Source organism: Diachasma alloeum, unplaced genomic scaffold (assembly GCF_001412515.2).
Source record: "Diachasma alloeum isolate Michigan unplaced genomic scaffold, Dall2.0 Dall_scaffold_00212, whole genome shotgun sequence".
In the NCBI taxonomy this organism is placed as follows: Eukaryota; Metazoa; Arthropoda; class Insecta; order Hymenoptera; family Braconidae; genus Diachasma; species Diachasma alloeum.
Genome location: NW_021680377.1, coordinates 751,778 through 772,542, shown reverse-complemented (window position 1 = coordinate 772,542; position 20,765 = coordinate 751,778). Strand labels below are relative to the sequence as shown.

At 39.9% G+C, this 20,765-nt stretch overlaps 2 protein-coding genes across 5 annotated transcripts in view; one reads left to right on the top strand and one right to left on the bottom strand.

Moving 5' to 3' along the window:
• Positions 1-14,819: 14,819 nt before the first annotated feature.
• LOC107036916 (tubulin--tyrosine ligase-like protein 12) lies at positions 14,820-18,198 on the top strand. Its single transcript, XM_015255170.2, has 2 exons — positions 14,820-14,898; positions 15,688-18,198. The coding sequence occupies exon 2, from the start codon at positions 15,701-15,703 to the stop codon at positions 17,552-17,554; it is 1,854 nt and encodes a 617-aa protein (XP_015110656.1). The 5' UTR covers positions 14,820-14,898; positions 15,688-15,700; the 3' UTR covers positions 17,555-18,198.
• Positions 17,656-20,765, bottom strand: part of LOC107036917 — a 42,923-nt gene continuing 39,813 nt past the window's right edge. For all 4 annotated transcript variants that reach the window (XM_015255171.1, XM_015255173.1, XM_015255172.1 and 1 more), the window contains 2 exons: positions 20,329-20,673; positions 17,656-19,614 (listed from right to left, as the gene is read on the bottom strand). In XM_015255171.1, the coding sequence (XP_015110657.1) occupies positions 19,010-19,614; positions 20,329-20,673 (950 nt within the window). In that variant the 3' untranslated portion in view covers positions 17,656-19,009. The remainder of the gene's footprint in view (positions 19,615-20,328; positions 20,674-20,765) is intronic.

Here is a 20,765-nt window from a genome sequence, read left to right as displayed (position 1 = left end):
CCCCCCCCAATAGTTGTTATCTCTGCCAGATATGTTGACACACAAATCCTAGCTGCGGGGCATCCACCAAGATGTACTCAGTATGTTCACAAAGCATGTACCCACAACACAGATCAATATGATTCCCTCAGCACCGGTACAGAGGCAACGGGGCGAAACGAAGGGAAACATCGGACGTATGACGTACAAACATGATAGACGAGGGAATTGCTCGACTTGGCGACGCCATCGACCAAACAGATGGACGCAAATTCTGAGGGCATCCTGAGGCTCGTTCGGCGAGTCAGGATGACCCATTTGACGTATTGTCAGCCAATTATCAAATGACTTATTCACACCTCCAACGAACGTTTGATGGTAATGTGATGGGGTATTGCGCGTTATTCGAGATAGACTTCCAACCCCTTGAGAAATTAAATGTCGCGCATAACGCGGATGCTGCACATGAGAAATATGATGCTATTCTCTGTGCGGTAACCGATGCGTCTCAAGCATCTTGGAGGCTCCTGAGGGGCCAGACGATAAGGTTGCGGGATGCAGGGAAGGTTATGATGAATGGGCCGAGGTATATCAGAAGAAGCGTCCAAGGTGCTTCATCCCGGACGATCTCGATTTCACGTACAGAAAAGTTTAAGGGAAAGGCAGGACCTTCCACTGAGTGTTGAATTGGCCGTATGACAGGGAAGAAAGTACCCATAGGATATGGGGCTTCTATTTATACGGCTTCTTCATCGTCACGTTCGGGAAAATGGCTTCTCCCTGACAATGCTTTTCACCTTGTCCCATAAATAAGAGGTCTTGCGAAAATTTCGTTGAGAAACATTTTGCTGGATACTCCTGTTGGGGGTGAATCCCTGGGCTCTGCTTCCTGGAGATAAATCTCCGTACGGTGGGGGTGAATATGAGGAGATTACAAGATGATACAAAATAAGTATTTGGCTTGGTTTACGTTGACGACTGGACCCCCGAATATTCGCGAGTCCAGCTTATATAATAATTAAGCGTGTCACGTTACGACAGTGGTGAACAGTATTGCAAATGAAGGCTGATTTGGTAAAACAATGAGTGAAGTAAATTGAACTCTTTGAAATAAATTATTGCTCAATATTATAATATTACTTTGGGGCATAACACTCCTGAAGTATGAGAGCTTATTAATGGTTTCTTTCTCGTGGCTCTCACGTCATTTGTGAGGTTGGAAAATTTTGTTTTCAATGGAAGGAGGTGGAGAATAATAATTCGAGGGAGATAACAAGAGAACACTTGGCATCTGCTCCCACAGTCGGACTCCATAAGATCCTGGCCACTACAATCTCGATCGTACAAGCGGTTGAGACCCTTTTCTCTGTGGTTATACCTCACACCCTCCGTCCTGTGTCCCTTTCCTTTTGGTTTCGATCTCACTCCCTCTGCAGCAGTGCCTCCAGCCTCCCCAGGACGGACCATTACTTGAATTATCCTGTCTTTTTTTTCCCCACTGTTTTTGTCCCCCTCCAACGCCTACATCCACTTCTTCCCCTGGTCTATCCGACGATGGGGGGAGGTCGTATGGCCTCTCCCCTTCCTCTTCACTTCCGACTCTCGAGAATTCACGCGGTAAAAGTCCCCTTGAAACTTTCTCAGCCTTTTCTTCCCTCTTTTTCATCTATATATCCATGTATGTACGACCCGGTAACCCCTCTCAACAATACGTCCCGACGCCAAGTGCCATTTCAACTTAATTTTTATTTTCTTTCTCACAGTGTTATCGTATATATTTTCTCGTACAGCAGTATTTGCTTCGCCAGGGGGTTGTTTGGACGATTGTCGCTTCTGTTTCAAGTGATATATATCAGTTTTACGGCGCCCTACCTTCGAACCCTCTGGACACTTGAGAAAATAAACACCAATACCACTGGCCAGAATATTTGTCGCTCGATGGGGAAAAAAATTACGTGTTTGGTTAGCTTTTTTTGTAGCTCGGGAACTTTCGGACGACTGCCACAGAAGCCTTTTCACCCCTCGATTTTTCCTGGCATCTCGAAATTTTGCTCCTCATATGGCTCGGGGAAAACTCGCTGTTGGAAGTTTTACGAGAGTGAAATGTGCAACTCCCTATCCTTAACTTTATATCATCCTTCAACCTTGCGTTTTAAACTCAGAGTGACGCGTTAACGTCTGTGATATGTATTTCTGGGAAAATTCTGGTGAAAAATATGACTGCGTATTTCTGCACAAAGAAACTCATCTGAAATTTGAAATTTGACATTTCCAGGTTTCTGCATGCTATCTTATTTCTCGTTTTATTTCGCGATAGTGCTCGAAAGTTTTGAACTTTATTCACGTGCAGTTTCACGATGTATCTGGGAGAACTGTGGCTCGCCCCTTGGGATTGTGCGATGGACCTGCATCGGATGGAAACAGGTTGAGAAGAGATGGGGATGAACCGTCACGTCGAGTGAAGTCGAATTGCGTTGGCTCGGTATAATATGGTTTCGTGCGAGTTTACTCTGCTGCGTCTGCACTTGGAAAATTATTCTGGGTAAATGGGTTGTGCGTAGATACACAATTCGACGACGTTGGGAGTCAGGGGTGTTCAGAGGGTCTTAGGGTCTTGGAAATTGCTAACGAATTATATTTTCAATGAAATTTCGAGGAATTTTGTCATTTAAAAATCATAATTTCGTGGGAAAATCCCAGGGAATTATAAATTTCAAATTAATTATTCCGAAAATTTTAATGAAGCATTAAGAAAATTCAGCGAAATCTCTCCTTGAATTTCCGATTCATTTGAATTTTCAGAGAGTTCGTTCAAAAATTCCTGAAATTCCAAAAATTTTTGAGGAATTCTCTGAAAATTCTCTGAAAATTTAACTTGAAATTGAAATTGCAGTAAATATGTTCGTAAATGTTCAATTAATTGAAAATTCATCGTAATTCGGCACTGAATATTCATTATTCAATCTAAAATTCAAATAGCTTCCGCAATTCTCCTCTCAATGTTGCCTAAGAATTTAGAATTCAATCAAATTTTCAGTCAAACCTTAAATTAAATTTTTTGTCCAATAAAAATTCCGTAGAAAAACTCTCTATTGGTCTCTCCTGAAAACCCCTAGAAATGGATTTCGCTCCGCGATTACTCCCCTGTTTGTTGATTTTTCCCCGTCTTTTTTCTCCCTACAACAATGTACCCCCAAAAGCCGCAGGGTTTGTAGTTCTGTGTGATTGGCCGGCCTGCGGGTCGTGTCAATTGACACAATTCTCCAGCCTCCAAACCCGCGAACGATCGCGCAAATTGCTATTTACCTTCTGACCCACATGCGCCCACTGCCCTCCCCAGAAGCTCTAAAAAATCCACTCGACCCCCGCCCCCAGAAGCTCTCCCCCGATATAAAAAAAGTTGAGAATTATTTCCACATGATGTTTTATTCCCCCAAACTTGAGAACAAAGCTGAGAATTTGCAGCTGAATTACCCTCGACTCGCACTCGAGGGCTCGTGAAAATCCAACGGGAACTAGCTAACAAAAGCTCGCACATACACGTCAGAGAAGGAGAAGGGATTAGCGCTAGGATATGTATCCATCTCACATATAATACCCGAGTGTACCTGTTGGGTATTGAAACTAGGGCTGCACATTCACGTGTAATTAGTCACTGTCAGCTGCGATTCGTTTAACCATCCTCAATTCCCGCTGTACATTCCCGGGAAACGGTAAATCCTTCAGAACCCCTCAAGATACAGGGATATCCTGTATTCTGAAAAGAGCTTCATTATTGCAGTGCGCGTATCACGCGATATGCCGCGCAAATTTTTCTCGTTTTTGCAAACGTTATCGTTGCTTCAGTGTTGTATTTCCGTGATTAATAGCGCCGGCGTAATTCACCAGAATTTAACCATTGAAATTCCGGTTGCACGATATAATTATATTTTTCTACCGCGTTATTTATCCGATGAAAATTATTCAAGTCGTGTGAGGGATTTTTCGCCAATGGGAATCGGCGAAGGGATGAGCGACTTTTTTTATGGAGCGCTCGTGAATATTTGTTGATGTTCCATTCTAATTTGTGACGATTGTCTTAATTATCCGCAAATGAATAGGTAAATGAGAGCAAGATTCGTCCCTTAGTCGCGGTCGAAACTTATATTATTTAATTAAATATTATTCGGGAACTGAAGTGTACCAATGTGTCAGGGGATATAGACAAGAGAGAAAATAGTACCGGAGAAACAAAAAATTTTCAGGTTGTTTATTGAGAATGAAAAAAACGAATAAAATGAATTTCCCAATTGCACAAATTTTTCTCGTTTTCACAACCGTTATCGTTGCTTCAGTGTTGTATTTCCGTGATTAATAGCGCCGGCATAATTCACCAGAATTTAACCACTGAAATTCCGGTCATCGCTGTATAATTATATTTTTTTCCCCGCGTTATGTATCCGATAGAAATTATTCGCGTCATGTGAGGGGTATTACATGAATGTGAATCGGCGAATGGAATGACTGACTTTTTTTACAGACCACTCGTGAATATTTGTTGACAACGTTCCATTGTATAAAACTGCAACAATTGCCCGATCCGTATTAGCCGTTTGGTCTATTTATCCTCAATTTTTTCCCCGCGCGTTCAGCCCCTGTATGAGAAATTTTATCGCTGACGGGACACGCGAAAATTTATACATTCACTGCGGCTCAAACGATTATTCATTTTTTTCCTGCTGTTTATCTTCGTGCACTCTACGTGATTCCGGTAATATAGGGGCGACACTGAAATACGGGAATTGCGTATTTTTTCGGCCATTAAAGGGCCCTTTTTTTCGGTGTAAATCCGGAAGTTATTAATTGGTCGGTCATTAAAAGACGGGAATTTTTGTTTCATCCGGGATAACGGGGATTGGGGATTAATCAATCAACTGTTATCTCGTTATTAATGCTGAAATGCATCTGCCTTTGGTAATTGTGGAGTTTCGCCGATGACATTGTCCGGCTACAACCGGAGTTTAACGTAATAAGTGGCGCTACATTAGGGGGAATTTGAAATGCTGTGTTCGGGTTGTACGGGGGATGTGTACTGAGTTGTCTGGGCTGTGTCATGCACCGGTACCAATGGGATAAAACGCAGCTCACCGCGTATTATTCCCCACTAGCCTCTTTCCGTTTCTGTTGTGCACTGGCCTTTCATCCTTTATTATGTTCGCTCGCATATTTCATGAATTTTAATGAAATTATTACGGGTCGACAAATACGATCAAAGGACTGAGACTGTGTAGAATGGAATTAATTGCGAGATTTTTGAGAGAGTAAATCGAATTAAAAATCACGATTTGCTGGGGATAATGGGGGGATTTTTTCGGGGTTCACTGGTGGAATAATATGAAATTTCAGGGACGGCTGACTACTAATTTTTAGATTTAGAGGAGAAAAAATTATGAAGCTCCTGGTTTCACTGGAAATTCAGGAAAATTCAGGAATTTTAAGCAGCATAAAGATGAGAATTTCTTAATTCGTTTGAATTTCCAATCGAATAGGAATATTCACTGCTAAATTGCATTGAATTTTCAGTGGAATCTGAAATTTCATGATTTTTTTCTCTCTTAAATCGCATTAAGTGTCACTGTCCTGAAAATTCAAAAATATATTTACAAGAATTTTCTGATTTTCTAGTCATTTTGGGGGAAAAATAGAACTGAAATTTACAGTTCTTATTAATTTTCCAATGAAATTCTTAATTTTCAATTACAAAATTCTGAAATTTCAGTTGAAATAAAATGTTACGAAGTTCCACTGTAATTTCAGGAAATCTTGTCTTCGAAAAATCAAATATTCCAGTGATTTTCTGTTCAAATGATCTGGAAATCAATAAAATTCTTGATTTTTCAGTTCAATTATTCTGTGAAAATTCAGAAAAATCAGAAAAATTCCGGGAAAAATTTTAAATTCATGTCACTTTGTTTCATTCTCCACTGAAAATTCAATCAAGTTGTGTAACTTTCATCTCACTCCTCCCGAAAACTCATGAATTTCCGTCAATTCTCCTTAAAACTTGAAATTTCGTAACCATTTGTTCCCTAAATTCGATTCAATCTCACTCCCATAAAATTGACTATAATATCTTGAAAAAATTTCCAACAGTGTGCACTCGAGACCTTTTAGTCACTAGTCATTCACGACGCCAGCACTACGTCAAAACCCCGTTGAGACGTTTCCAGGAAAAAACTTTCCCTCTGAACATTCAGAATAAACTTAATGCAAATAGTTCCCAGTGACAGATGGTACATTCACAAAGTTGACAGAGAATGTGATGTTAACGATTCCCCGAGCTTCTAATAGCAATTATCCCCGTGATCAGAGGATGGCGGAAGGTTCGTGCGAAGGGATAACAAAAGATCAAAGTGAAACTCAGCTCATTATCTCGTCACCTCCGGACATCACAATCGCGCACTAATCAAGTCTCCATCACTCCATCACTTTGTCGATTTCTCGGTTCTTCGCGTTCTAATTCATCCATTGTGTCGACTCCTCGGTCCTCGTTAGTCAAGCACACTACACGTTGGTGGGTCTCCAGGAGTTCGACATTTTGTGTTGAAAAAACTGTTTTATTCAAGCTCGACTCGAGCAATTAAACTTTTTCCGATGAATGAGGATTCATTACGGGGGATAAATGCCCCTGAACTTTCCCATATTTCCCTCCGGTAATATCGGGATTTGATAACTGGGAGAAAGTATTATCAATGAAGTATTCACCATTGAATGCCGAATAAAATGCATTAATATCACAAAATTCAGTCCTTTAGTCAAATTTATCAGTAGCGAAGCGATTAAACGGTTTACGTTTCAATGAATATGTAGAAATCTAAGGGAGATGGCAAAATTTTCGTCATAACCTTTTTTGTAGATCGAATTAAGGGCTACAAAAAAGGTTATTATGAAAATTTCGCTATCTCCGAAATTTCCTGTACATTTTTCGAAAATTGTCATCACGTCTTAGTTCCACTGAAATTTCAAGAAATTTCGTCATTAAAAATTCAGAATTTCGTGAAAAAATCAGAGCTCTAAATTTTAGTTCAACTATTCCCGGAAAATCCGGGGGAAGTCAGGATAACTCCGGTGAATTTTTAATTAATTACAAATTCATCATAATTAGGCGCTGAATATTCATGATTTCACTCAATTCCCACGAAAATCTGAAATTTCAATACTTTCCCAATGTTTTCCCTCACCTTTATTTTCATCTCGTGATCCATCTGCTCAAAATCCATCCCCACCTGACCTGATTACCGGTCCGTTTCTCCGTCATCTCTTGATGTAATCAATTTGCCGGAGTAATTGGCTCCATTCATTTTGATTCACCAGTCTCCCCCGGCTTTCATCCCCTCGACTACATCAATTCACCGAGTTTTTAATTTATGAAACCCAGGGGATTCCATTCAACTCGTAAATCACAGCGCGAGTAAATAATGAAATTCCTATTCTGGGAGAACGATAAGAAGACCTCACTGTTTTTAAAAAATTCCGGAATTCACGTAAATCCTGTCTCATAAAATTTCAAATATTAAACTTCAATTTGCACTTGAGTTCAGTCCGCACAACGGGTACAACATACCAGGAATCGTTTTATCTCGGGAACGCAAGATTTCTGGAGTTATCCAGAGTGCCTTCACTATTGTCGACACACCATCGGCTGGGGGGAGGGGTTGGAGGTGCGGAAGAGGAAAGGAATGGAAAGACGAAGGGCATGGGCCTTTAACTTTGCAGCAGGAGGTGGGTATGCGGTCTCACCCAAGTCCGGGGGGCGGATGCCTCGTGGAAATGAGAATGGGGGTGAGTGGGTGGGGCTCTCGCCGGCGGAGAGGATGCAGAAAGAGGTGGAATGAGGAAAATATCGCACCGAGGTTGAGTATCTGCACTAACCGATGCACTCTGGGTCTTAATTAATTACCCGTTCAACCTCGTACCCCGAGTCAATTATGCTCTGCAACCGGGGGCCGGGAAGGGTTCGTAATTGAAGGATCACAGGGTTCACCCTCCGTATTCTACTGTTTTTGCAACCTTGATTATTTAATTAGGAGGATAGCCAAGTTTATTGCGTGGCCCCGGGAACAAAAGTTCATAAATTTTCATTAGGTTTTTTTGCTAATGGGATGCAGAAATTGTTTCGGTGATTATTGGAGGGAATTGTTGCAGGGCGAGCGAATATTCCATTTTAATCCAGCGAATTTTATCCCAGGATAGTTTATTTTTATTTTTTGATGACTCATTTATTTTTTTAAATACTTCGTCGATGCACTCTGGGTCTTAATTAATTAATTACCCGTTCAACCTTGTACCCCGAAGAAATTATTTATTTAATTATTAAAGAAAATTCTTGCTGAATAACTGAAAAAGTGTCTGAATTTGAAACACTTTTACCCGTTTTCAAGGATATCCAAAAGTATTTTGGCTATTTAATTTGAGCCCAATTTAATTCTAATTTTCTGAACATTTTCCAATGATTTTAAAAATTTGGGAAAACAATTATAAATTTTACTTTTGAAGAAAGATTGACGAAATAATTTAAAAATTGCAGTTTTTTATAATTACGTGCCTTTTCTATGAATACATTTATAGAAATAAATTATTATAATAAATTATTATAATTTATGAAAAATCAATTTGCCACCATAATAGTACATTATGTCATGAGGGCGATAAGCGGCGGTTTGTGAGGAGTGTGGAGTTGCAGCAAGAGGCGTGGCAAGCAGGAGACGAGGATCGCCGAAGGCGATCCGAGTCGGACGCTTGCCATGCCGAGTGTTGCAAACTCCACACGACTCACAAACCAACGCTATCGCCCGAATGGCATATACTATTTTTCGTCACGAAGGCCCGACGCGGGTGTGGGCGCGGGAGGGGGTCCAGGGGGACGAAGTCCCCCTGAAGAAAAAAATAAAAGCAATAGAAAAAAATAAATCGAAATAAAATCAATATCAGTTGATGCGAAAATAAATAACTAGTAAAGTCCGCCAAAATATCCAAAAACAGTAGGTTGATGACGGTAATTTTGGACCTGTGAAAAGAAAATTGCATAAAAAATAGAAAATAAGAACAGATATCAAAGATAAAAGAAGATACTCAGCTGTTCAATTTTTCTTCTTTTATTAAGAACAGAAGTCGACGTTATAAATACTGATATTTTAGAAATTGTTGTTTTTTGAACAAAAATATCAACTTTAAATTGAACAAAAACTCGGAGAGTGACTTTTTTCTAATGATAAATCTTCTCAATGACACACAACAACATGGCTACCACTAGTGGGTTAAGTTGTAGAGAAGGCCGCTAGAGGCGCTGTACAGCTCATCCGACTATACGTTTACCCGAACGCAGAGCGCATGCCCAAGTGGGGGGAACGTCAGGGCACATGGTGACGCCCACTTTATCGCTCCTAGGATGGGTAAGTGAGATTTACCCTCCTTGGAGCACCGAGCGTCTCATTTACCCTCCTTGGAGCACCGATTATTCAAGTGCCGCGGTAAACTCTCTTTACCCCCTCTCGACAGAGCCCGAGTAAGCGCCGTTTATCGGGCCGAGTGACGAAAAAATCATTTCTTCAGAATTGTAACAAATTTTAGTCATATTCGGAATTTTACCAGAAATCGATTTCATTCCGGAAAAAATAAGGTTTCTAAAGACCAACGAATTACAATTATGCATTTCTAAACAACGACTGCTTAAAAAATAATAATTCTCTACAAAATATAATTTGAATGACGCTGACTACTCCCGATTTTCTTCAAATTTTTTCCACGCAACTTAATTGACAAATTTCATGTTTGAGATACTTGGATATTCTCAAGGCATTTATTTTTCCAAATACCTCATTAATTCATTCTCAATGATCGCCTTTGTCGCCTGAAAAAATCCAATAATTGTTCCACTGATAATTTTAATTACATAAAAATAATAAAAATACTCCACTGTGGAAGTGATAAATAATCTCCTAGAAAGTACATGGACTCTCCTGCTGACAGACGAATTTTCACTCCAAACAAACGAATTCTCAGCCGAATTGAAGTCTCAGCCTGAATTATTAGAGCGCCAAGTCCAATTGCCCAGACAACATTGACATTTGAATCGTTGATGTGCATCGAAATCCCTTTGAGGCGTCCCCAAAGACGAAAATAAGTAAGAGTGGAGTTTAGTCTGACAAGTACATATACTCGTGACAAAGGAACAAAGAGAGGCTCATCCCCCAGGAGACACGATTCACATCGCTCCAGTCGTGTTCCTTACCCGGTTTGCGGTCATTCCAAAGAGACTTACGACCGACGACCAGCGAGTGTCTCTGTGAAAGAGACCCGGTCGCGCAACGTTGACTTGCACAAAAGTTGGAGGGGCACCAAACTGCCATCGGAGAGCAAAACTTAACTCCGAGCGAAGATCTTCACTCGGAAAACTGTATCACGAAGGCTTCGACTTCTCCATCGAAATTCTCGCGAGATATATTTCAGCCAGGAGCGAGTAAACACGATTAATTTACCCATCGCCCATTCGCCTCTGTTGCTGAGTACCATTTGGGTAAATATTTTTCCCCTTTTTCGTTTTATTGAAAAATGGGTTTTATTCGGATTTATGTTTTACAGTCAACGGTAAACGAAAAACGGCGGGGGCACACAAAAAAGAGATGGCCATTCTGATTTCACTGTTTGAGCTCCTGTTTTGGTGCACAGACGCATTGATTTTGCTGCGGATTTTTTTTCGCTCTCGCGTGCTTTATTCTCCCGGATTTTTTCGCTCGTCAGACGTGTTCGTGGAATTCCGGAGCATTCAGATTGGTCACACGGTTGCGTCGTAAAGGTAATCCGAGGTTTAACGGGGGTCGGTAATGCTACGAAGTCAGAGGCACTGACAATGTTCGAGTGCGTCGAACGTCACGCGGGTTTCATGTGTAGGGACATAATGTAGGAAACCGCGAAGGGTTTTACGACTCGCGCACGCGGAGAAAAATGTTGGAAAAACATTGCGAAACAAAAGTCAAGTAATGGGGGAGCGAAATCCATTTGCAGGTATTTTCAGGCTTTATGGGGGCAAAAATGCGAGACGAATATTTAAAAAACACACAGCAAGAACAAATGCCTGAATTTTACAATCTTTTGTAGACAAGGCTTGTCCAGCAATAGTCAAAATTGACTCATCTCCTCTTGCCACTTCGCTACTGAAGTACTCAGAGATGATTTTGAATGAATTCTCTCACTCAGTCGTACCCAATTGCCCCTCGCACGCATCACCTTGTTCCCCACATCACCGTCAGCTTCGCTTAGCCCTCAAGGTAGCTAACAAGCGTCAATCTTCATCGAGTCGAATGTCAGCCGCCTAATGACAGCAAGAGAAACCCATAAAAACAAATACAGAACGATCCCGCCGAGTTCATTGAGATTCATCTCGCTTTTATGCATGCCCCGCTAGTCGCCCGGAATCGATGTTCCAGCGGTGGAATGCCCCGTGTAATTTTGTTTTGGCAATGGAACCCAAATCCCTCGATTTTTACGGATGATAACAGCGCGAAGAAGAGAAGGACAACTTGGCGTTCGTTGGCATGGCGATTCGAATCGATAGGCCATTGAATCTATTACCCGAAAATTTATTTTCATTTAGTGTTATCGTAGGGATGGGCGATGTTTGTCGATTAATCGAATACATCGATTTTTCATGCCCAAATATCGATATTTCTAACCCTGACAACAAAATTTTTCATTTTTTGTCGAATGATAATGTTGATTGAGTGAGAATAAACTAAATAATAATTTATTCGCAATCAGAAGTATGAATTGAATCAGAATTTAAATTTTTAACAATTATTGCAGCTAAATCGATTTACAACATCGATGGTTTTTAAAACATCGCCCATCCCTAGTGTTATGCGCATTTTTTCCCCAAATGTGAGCTCCTCCCATTCGACACTGAATAATTCAATCGAATTTCCGAATTTCTCTCTCTCCAGCTCCGCCGTCTGTCTGTAACAACCCCTCAGCCATCATTTTTCCCAACATCTTCATGAAAACGAATGAAAAAGAATGAATTTTCACCGAAGCCCTCAGATGTTACATTTTTTTTTTTTTGCCGGGTCTATATAAAGGAAGATACCCGTCCAAGGAGTGGTGACAGATTGGCATTGGAATTATTCAAGCGTTGAAATTTCTATGAAATATTGATCCAACGGTGTGGAAAGGTACATTGACGTGGTTCAAAGAGCCTTCACGTAATAATGCTGATTTTTTTTGCGTTTTTAAAAAAAGGATTTTCATATTTCCGCTGACAAACGAGAGAGGAAGAGGAAGTTCTTGTTAATTCCAAATCGCTGAGTTGAATACACCTCTGATCCATTGAGCGAAGGGATCGCTGGAGACGGCACAATAGGGCACAGATGATCTTTCGTAATTAATAATCACTAATAATCCTGTCACATACATTCAGGGCGAAATTCCACTAATGTGGCTTCTACATGCATCCGGACGTTAACGAGACCAAAATGTTGGCTGATGAATTATATACGTGGTGTATAGTTATATTAGTTGGCGGTAATATTCATCCACAGTGCCACAAACGGTGGATCATGCTGGATGAATGACATCGTTAGTGCTGGAATGCGTGGATCAAGAACCACGGTGCTCCAGTCGCTAGTCATTCTGGGTGGCAGCATATAATTAAGGAACAAAATTGAAAACAAAGTGGAATAGAATGGGATGCTAAATAATTTTTAAAAATTCCGCTCTCAGAGGATATGAATGAACACCCTGACTTATTTATTTGGATTATTTAAATAGCACGAAATCAAATTTTTATTTAAAGTGAAATTCTTCCTTTATTTGTTTATTTATTCATTTCTTATTTTTTTTATTCGCGGCACTGTTAAATAAATAAATTTACATTAAGTAAATGACGATAATAATAAAAAATAATAATTAAATAATAACAAATTTATATTGTTGATAAATCTATTTGAAATGAATAAATTATTTATTTCAGATACTTAAATCCGTTTTTTAAACAAGTAAACAAGTTTGTTAATTTACACTTGAGGGATTAAAATCACATTAAAATTATCTTTCCCGTTTTGTTCATGTTTGAAAAACTTTTTTTAATACATAAAATTAAAAATAAATAACGCTCCATAACGGAGAAAACAATAGTTGAAAAAATTTAAAGTGTACAAAATTCAATATTGAAGATTAATTTAATATTCAAAATTTAATTTGTTCAATGACATTAAAAGTTCAGAACCTGTTTTAATTTACAACCACTGGTACTATGATTTGTTAAAGAGAAAATTACGTGGGTTATTCAAGAACGTCGTCCCCTTTGAAATCGGTTGAAACAGTGTTTCATTGGCGCATTGATAATTCATTGGTCAACATTCGAAGAAGGGTTTTAACGGCCAATGAAAGCACAAAGCGGTCATTATAGATGCATTCGCATCACAAAGGCCGATTTTAATCCCGCGCACCTTTGTGACCGAATTTTAACGTCGAACCGTCAATTTTTAACGCTTTAATTTCATTAGCAACTCGAGAATTCACCCTGCGAGCGAGAAAAACACTGTTCAAACTCGGCGGGGGCGCGTTGCTCGGGGCAGGCCACGGGAATAGACTGGCAATCGGGCACTCGACGTTTTACGCGGATTTTATCAGCTTTCCGATTATAGGGCAGTTGTTGCAATGACTTTGAATATTGAAATTGAAATTTCTGTGAAATCTCGGCGCTTTATGGGGCATAAAAACTTTGCGCGATAATTTTGTAGAGCATTCTGAGTCTGTTTCCACGCGTGTGAGCGAAATTCTGCGCAAAACGCTGCGATTTGAAGACTTTCTCGCGCAGTCAGAGGAATTCTTCTGATTATCAGTCCATGAATTTTTCATTGCGCGATAAAAAACGGCATAACTATGGAAAAAATTCATTAAATTTCTAAACTCTCGGAACTTGTTTCTGAAATTGAGCATTAGCTCTCAAAAAAAAAGAAAAAATCCTGTAGATCTGCGAACCAAAATTATTAGTTTTGACAATTCTATTGAAATCGGGTGGAATGTGCAAAGCAGTGAAATAGTATATGAAATGTTGGAGAGCTATAAATTTGTAAATTTTGTTGGATGACCACGTGTACAAGCTTGGGTTTCCCCTTGCTCTGGGAGAGTTTTTCTTCTGATAAGCAATGAATAAATAAATAAATGAATAAATAAATAAATAAATGGATAAATAAATAAATAATGATAATAATAATAAAAATGTTGAAAAAAAAACATTTTTTTTAGTTGAAAAATTAACGGGAATTTTAAACGAAGAGCACCAGATGCCATCTCCGTCGTCGTGGTAAAGTGCCGGCAGCAAGAATGCTGCGTTCGACTGTGGATATCAACTATTACCGACACAAGATTCCATTTTCGTGCCTCGGACGACACAAATGCTTTTTTCCCGACGAACGTTAAAGAATCAAATGACAAAATATCAAATATAGACCGATGAAATTCCTTTTCACGACGCAAAAATGAATTAATATTTCTGGAAATTCAATGGAAAAAGGAAAATTTCTCAGAGCAAAATTTGAATTTCCGAGTGAATTTAAAAATCAACAAAAATTGTAGAGAGAAAATTGAGGGTGCCATTCAATTTTTAAAGCCCAATTCTTCCGACGTGAAACTCCAGGCGAATCGCGTGTTGATAATACAATACAAATATTTAAGGGTAATCATCCCCTCGCGTTTTGCGATTCTATCGCAGTTCTAGGAATTGACTCCCCCTGGTCAATAACCTAGTGCTCCATATTGTCGGCTCCCGCTTACCGTGAGCTGTCGCAAGCTCATGTGCTCCCCGGCACGCAGCGATCGATCATAACCTAAAATCGTGAATAAACAACTTCAAAAGCTTCTCCTCATCGTAGATAACATTTAGTAAGTAAAAATTAACTTCATGAATAAATTTACACTTTTTGATTTACGCTTTTCTCTCTCGCGTGTCTCGACTTTGGTTGATTTGTTTGAATAAAAATGATGCTCTCGGTATGTTGATTTAATTGATTGTTTAATGAGATTTTTTAGATAATTTACAATGACTCGATTTTTCAATTGATTATTCGTTTAATTTGCATCGATCGCAATTTAACAGTTTATTATTTTAATTGTTTTATTCCCATTTTGTACAAAAATTTATTTCTATGTACATTTACCGAATACACTATATTGCACCAGTCTTTAAATTTTTTTCGTCAAATTTGCATTATCAATTACAACAAATCCATAGGGTCACTAGGGCCGCCGTGACCAGAATTCTCTGGTTCTGTTGGGAGCTTCTCAAATTCTCTGCAATTTAGTAAATTAATGGGTCAATTTTTTTGAGGGGATAGAACATAACTTCCTCGGTCGTAGCAGCAACTCAAATAAAAATAAATACAGGAATGAATCCGAAGAAAAAATATAAAACAATTCTTCCGCCAATTGCCAACGTTTCGAGTACACAGTGTTCTTCATCAGAGCATTAATTTATTCTAATAATCAACCCATTAGGTATTTAAAGATTGTGACAAAAATGTTCTTAGCCAAAGAATTCAAACGACTTCCCTTGAATATTTCACTGATCCAACTTTTCTCAGACCCCCGAAATCGTTACAAATTGAATAACGCAAATACTAGTCCCGAAAAATCCCAAATTCTCCGACTACAGCAAAGCTTCAAAATCCACAGTTGAAGAAAGGAAATGACTGCCTTCGAGGACTTTTTGAAGTTCCACCAGCCGCAGTTCGTCTCCTCCCAGATCCCCGAGCATTTCTGGCCGAAGATATGGGAGAAACTGAAGAACCAAGTCTTCGACGCAGGTCTGTACTTCAGCATCGCTCAAATAGACTACGAGGGCTGCCCTAGGGGGCCAAAAGACCCGGTATACAAGCTGTTCCTCTCTGCGGAGGGCCCAATGTCCTGCGGCGACCCCAACAACGTCTTCCTAATCGACCACGCCTGGACGTACGACGTGAGCACCGCGCGCATTCACCTGACCAAAGTTGCAGGTCTGCTGGACCGAATGTGCAACATAATGGGAAACCTCTCTCCCTCCGACTCCAAAGATCAAAAGCTGGAGTTCGTCCTCCAAGAGATGTGGAGGTACAATCAATTCTTAACGATAAACTCCGACAACATAGAGGAGAAATTACCCCTCTGGTACGTAATGGACGAAGTAGGCTCAGCAATTAATCATAACGACTCTCCAAACTTCCGAGTTGTCCCCATCATACACTTAACGGAAGGAATAACTTATTCACTCTTATTTCCCATCAGAGATGTGGAAGTGAGGGAGGAAGTCACGAGAGACTTCATCGAAAATCAAACGAACGATCAGGAATTGCGAAGAGCCCTCCTCATACCGTGGGTTGATGCAGACTTCAGCGGTGAAAATTTCCTCCAAACAGAACCAGGAGATGATTATTTCATGAGTGGCAGACGGGAAGAAACTTTGCCAGTCCCCCCCGCCCCGGAAAAGGCCATTCTTAATAATTACCCAAAAGGAAAGAAACTCAAAGTTTTCACCGAGTACAAGTATGTAAGAGATTACCTCACAGACTGCTCATTCGAGTTAACCGATAACGAAGAGGAAGCTGATGTACTGTGGTACATGACGTACTTCAAAGATTACGAGGGTCTGAGTATAAAATTCCCTCGAGTGTTCGTGAATCAATTTCCCTTTGAGAATGTTTTAACTGTGAAGGATTTGTTATCAATAATCTGCAGACGTAGGGCCGATGGTAAGAAATATGAGGTCGAAACTTTGAGAACGTATCCAAGGTGGTTGCCAACTACGTACAATCTCAGTGCTGAACTTGTTAAGTTTGTATCGTACTTTCAAAATCGGGAGATTAAGGAACTCGATAATCACTGGATATGCAAGCCCTGGAACTTGGCGCGGGGGATAGACATTCATCCGACTAATAATTTGAATCATATACTTCGGTTGCCGTGTACTGGTCCGAAAGTTGTGCAGAAGTATGTATCGTCACCGGTGCTTTATGATAGACCAGACGTTGGTAAAGTTAAGTTTGACGTTAGGTATGTGGTACTGCTGAGTTCGGTGAAGCCACTCAAAGCTTATGCTTACTCAAACTTCTTTCTGCGTTTTGCTAATCGTCCGTTTGCTCTTGATAATTTTGACATTTATGAGCAACACTTCACGGTTATGAATTACTCGGAGGACGCGTCACTTCATCATGTCAAGTGCGAGGATTTTGTTAATGAGTGGATTAAGGTGTATCCTGATTTCGATTGGAGGGAGAATGTTGAGCCGAAGATATTTAAGATGCTGTGGGAAGTGTTTGAGGGGGCTTCTGCTGAGGAACCACCGCGGGGAATTGGCCACAATCCTCAGAGTAGAGCTGTTTATGCTGTCGATCTTATGCTGGAGTGGGACGATAACGATATGCAACCTGTTTTACTGGAGTTTAATTTCTCGCCGGATAACAAACGAGCTTGTGAATATTACCCTGAATTCTACAATGACATCTTCAAGTGCCTGTTCTTGGGAGATGATAATCCCAATGTCTTTCGTGATTTATCGCGTCAGTGATGAAAATATGCGATCGTGAAAGTTTCATTTGGTAAGGTATGAAAAACAAATTGCATTAAGGATGAATGGTCAATTGCGGAGTAAAAACGTTCATTTTGAAATTGAATATTAAATAGTTTATTATTACGAAAGTGATAGTAATTCTGTTAGGAGCTAATGACACGATAAAACGGGAAACAACTGAAATGGAAAAATTGATGGTTCATCACTCCTTGAGAGTTATCGAGGGGAGGGGTTTAAATACAGATGTTAAACACTATTTACCCTGTTCTGTGAGCACTGACATTACCTTTTTCACGTACAAATGATTTCACATCGTGTCTTTTATTTCAATTGTCTGCTCATAGCATTCATATTCACAATTTTTGGCTCTATTGCTCATTGAGTTATCCACAAAATTAAATATTCGTAGAATGGATTTTTCACGTTTTCTATTTCATGATTGTTTCACTCTATAATTTATTCCTATTAAGGTACTCTAGTGATTACTCGTCTAATTTTATGATTTGATTCTGAGTAAAAATTAATGGGACAATCCAAGGTATTGAGAACAATAGTCATAACAAAAACAATCAGCCTCTTCTCTCACTCGTTATTTCCTTCAATGATACTAAATATATTACTCTCTACTCGGATACATTTGATGTTAACGTATAAATTATTCTTTCTTCCTCACACTCTAACAGTATGGACGCAAAAAATGTAAAAAAGCGTTTTCTTTAGTTTCGTCTTACAAACTCACTCATACACAATCCCATCCACTCACTGATTGTATCATAATTCACTCCTCTCGTCTCGCCGACGTTAAACACGTGATATTAATAGAATTTTCACGGAAATGAAAGTGTCTTCGAACAAATTCATCACCACAATCACAAATTTTCATTCAAGAAACTACCGCTATTAATCAATCATTGATCGTCTCATTATATTAAAATTTAAAAATCATATATTAATATTTTCTTTGAATATGTTTCGATTAAGTACTCTACAACGCGTATGATACAATTTCTCTACAATCTTCGTTATATACAACGCAGCGCCCCTAATTCCATAAATAATTAATTTACACTATGTTTAATGTACGATTAGTGTCTGTACAGGACTGATGACACTTTCTCTCACTCAATGCATTCACATTTCCCCATGAAAAACTCCCTTAATTGAAATAACCCTAAGTGTACCTATTCGTACACAATGAACAGCCTCTGCCGGCCCCCTAGACCCTACTTTTCCATAATGAACGACTCGCGTAATGACTCAGTTACAATTCAAAAACCTTTGGTGCACAAACCTGAGCCTCTCCACAATTTCCAATAAATTTTAATTTGTTAAATAGTCTCGTATACCTATAACTCACTAGAAAAAAATCGTACGTAGCAATCACTCTCTCGCCCCGGCGTGGATATAGCTTCACTCTCACTCGCTGCTGCGACTCACTGACAATGACTAGTATTACGACAAGATGAAGTCGGCGGAATGATGCGAATGATGGGAATTTCTGTGCTTCTCCTTGCGATTGTAGTTGATATTTGTAATACTGCTTCTTGTTCCATTGGTGCCTGTTGTGCCGGACGTGTGATGGCTGTACCCACTGTCACTGCCAAAACTACTGTCCGGTAATCCCTGGTACAGGCGTCCAGACGTCATCTGATCGTTATTGCGTGACATGTAGTAAACTGGCTGTTCGTATTTGTCATCGCTGTAGATTCTGTCGGCCGGTTGGGCGTAAGAATCCGAGTAGTCACCGTCAACTTGGGTGTAGATTGGCGGTGTATTGTCCTGATTGCGTAGGTCAAAGTACTCGGAGCCGTATTGCGAACATTTTGGATAACGCTCGCGGGTGCAATTTGCCGAACGTGATTTGTCTTTATTGTTTGGTTTAGTTTGATTTGTGTAGTGGTGGAGTGGTCCTAGAACTGGTACACTCTCGTACGGATTCTCGTCTACTCTTACTGACTGGGTCACCGGTATTTGCGGCACAAAGTACGGCAGTTTGTGGGCCACCGATGGGACGGATTTCTGGCGTTGAGTGGTGCTCGTTCGGGATCCAGCTACACCTGTGAATTAGGGGGTGGTTTATTACTTTTCGATTGTTTATGGTGATTATGAGGAGTTTTGGCTCTTCCGTGGTGTTGGGAATGCATTGAATTTAGTTTCAAGGGGACGAAATCATGAATTTTTTTATTTTACTTTAATCTCTGTATATTATGAAAATCCAAATCAACTTCTGGTGATGAAAATTTGATATTTGAAATTAAGACTTTAAAATTAAGGGTCGGCAAGGTCAAAATAAAGGTCATGAGGTTCGGAATAAGAGTCACTAGAATCAGATTAAGGATCCAAATAAGGGTAATAGGTCATAAGGGTAAATGAGGGGCTGAATAAGGGCCGCGAGGGTTAAAATAAGGGTCACAAGGGTCAGAATAAGGATCATGTGGGTTATATTGACCTGAAAATCTAAAATTACTTGAATATTCAAGCAATCAACTCATTCCTCAATGAAGAAATATCCAGAAAATTCATGCTTTTCTCTTCTGAAAAAATTCCACGCTTTTTCCCGTCAAATTTCTTGAAGCTTGATCAAGTATGCCATCCCATTGCAACAGAATCCCCCTCCCCCAAAACAGCAATTTCCCCCTAAAACCAAGAATTAAAAAATTTTCCCCATCCCAAGAAGATGAACCCTCCGCCGTTGTTTTCCCCTCGAAATTAGCATGTTAAATATGAAATTTAAATTTTAAAAGGGGGGAAAAAAAAGTATTGTAAATTACCCGCAACGTTGGGATACAGTTGGAGTAGTGCGTCGAGCAGCATACCCTCATGAAACTCCCCAACATCGTTTCCTTTATCCTTTCTACGTCTGTCTAAGCTTTTAGGGCTCTTTCCCCGACGCTCCCGTGATAAACGCGAAGACGTTGGACAGGTACTCCACATGGGGCGGGTTGAGGTGAGCATTTTTGATTCTGACGGCTCGCCAAGTGACAACTCGTCCTCAGCAAATTCATCCTCACTCACGGGTTTTGATGACGATACGTGATGACGTGAGTGGTTATGGTGATAATGATTCAGCCGATTGCGTGCATTTAATTCACTCTCCTCGTCTGTATCGTGATCCCCTAAAAAGTGGTAAATTGGATGGGTGAGATCAATAATCAATTAGCCGATTGATTACTGATTTTATTGATGATGTTTGGAGGGGGCTGGGGGG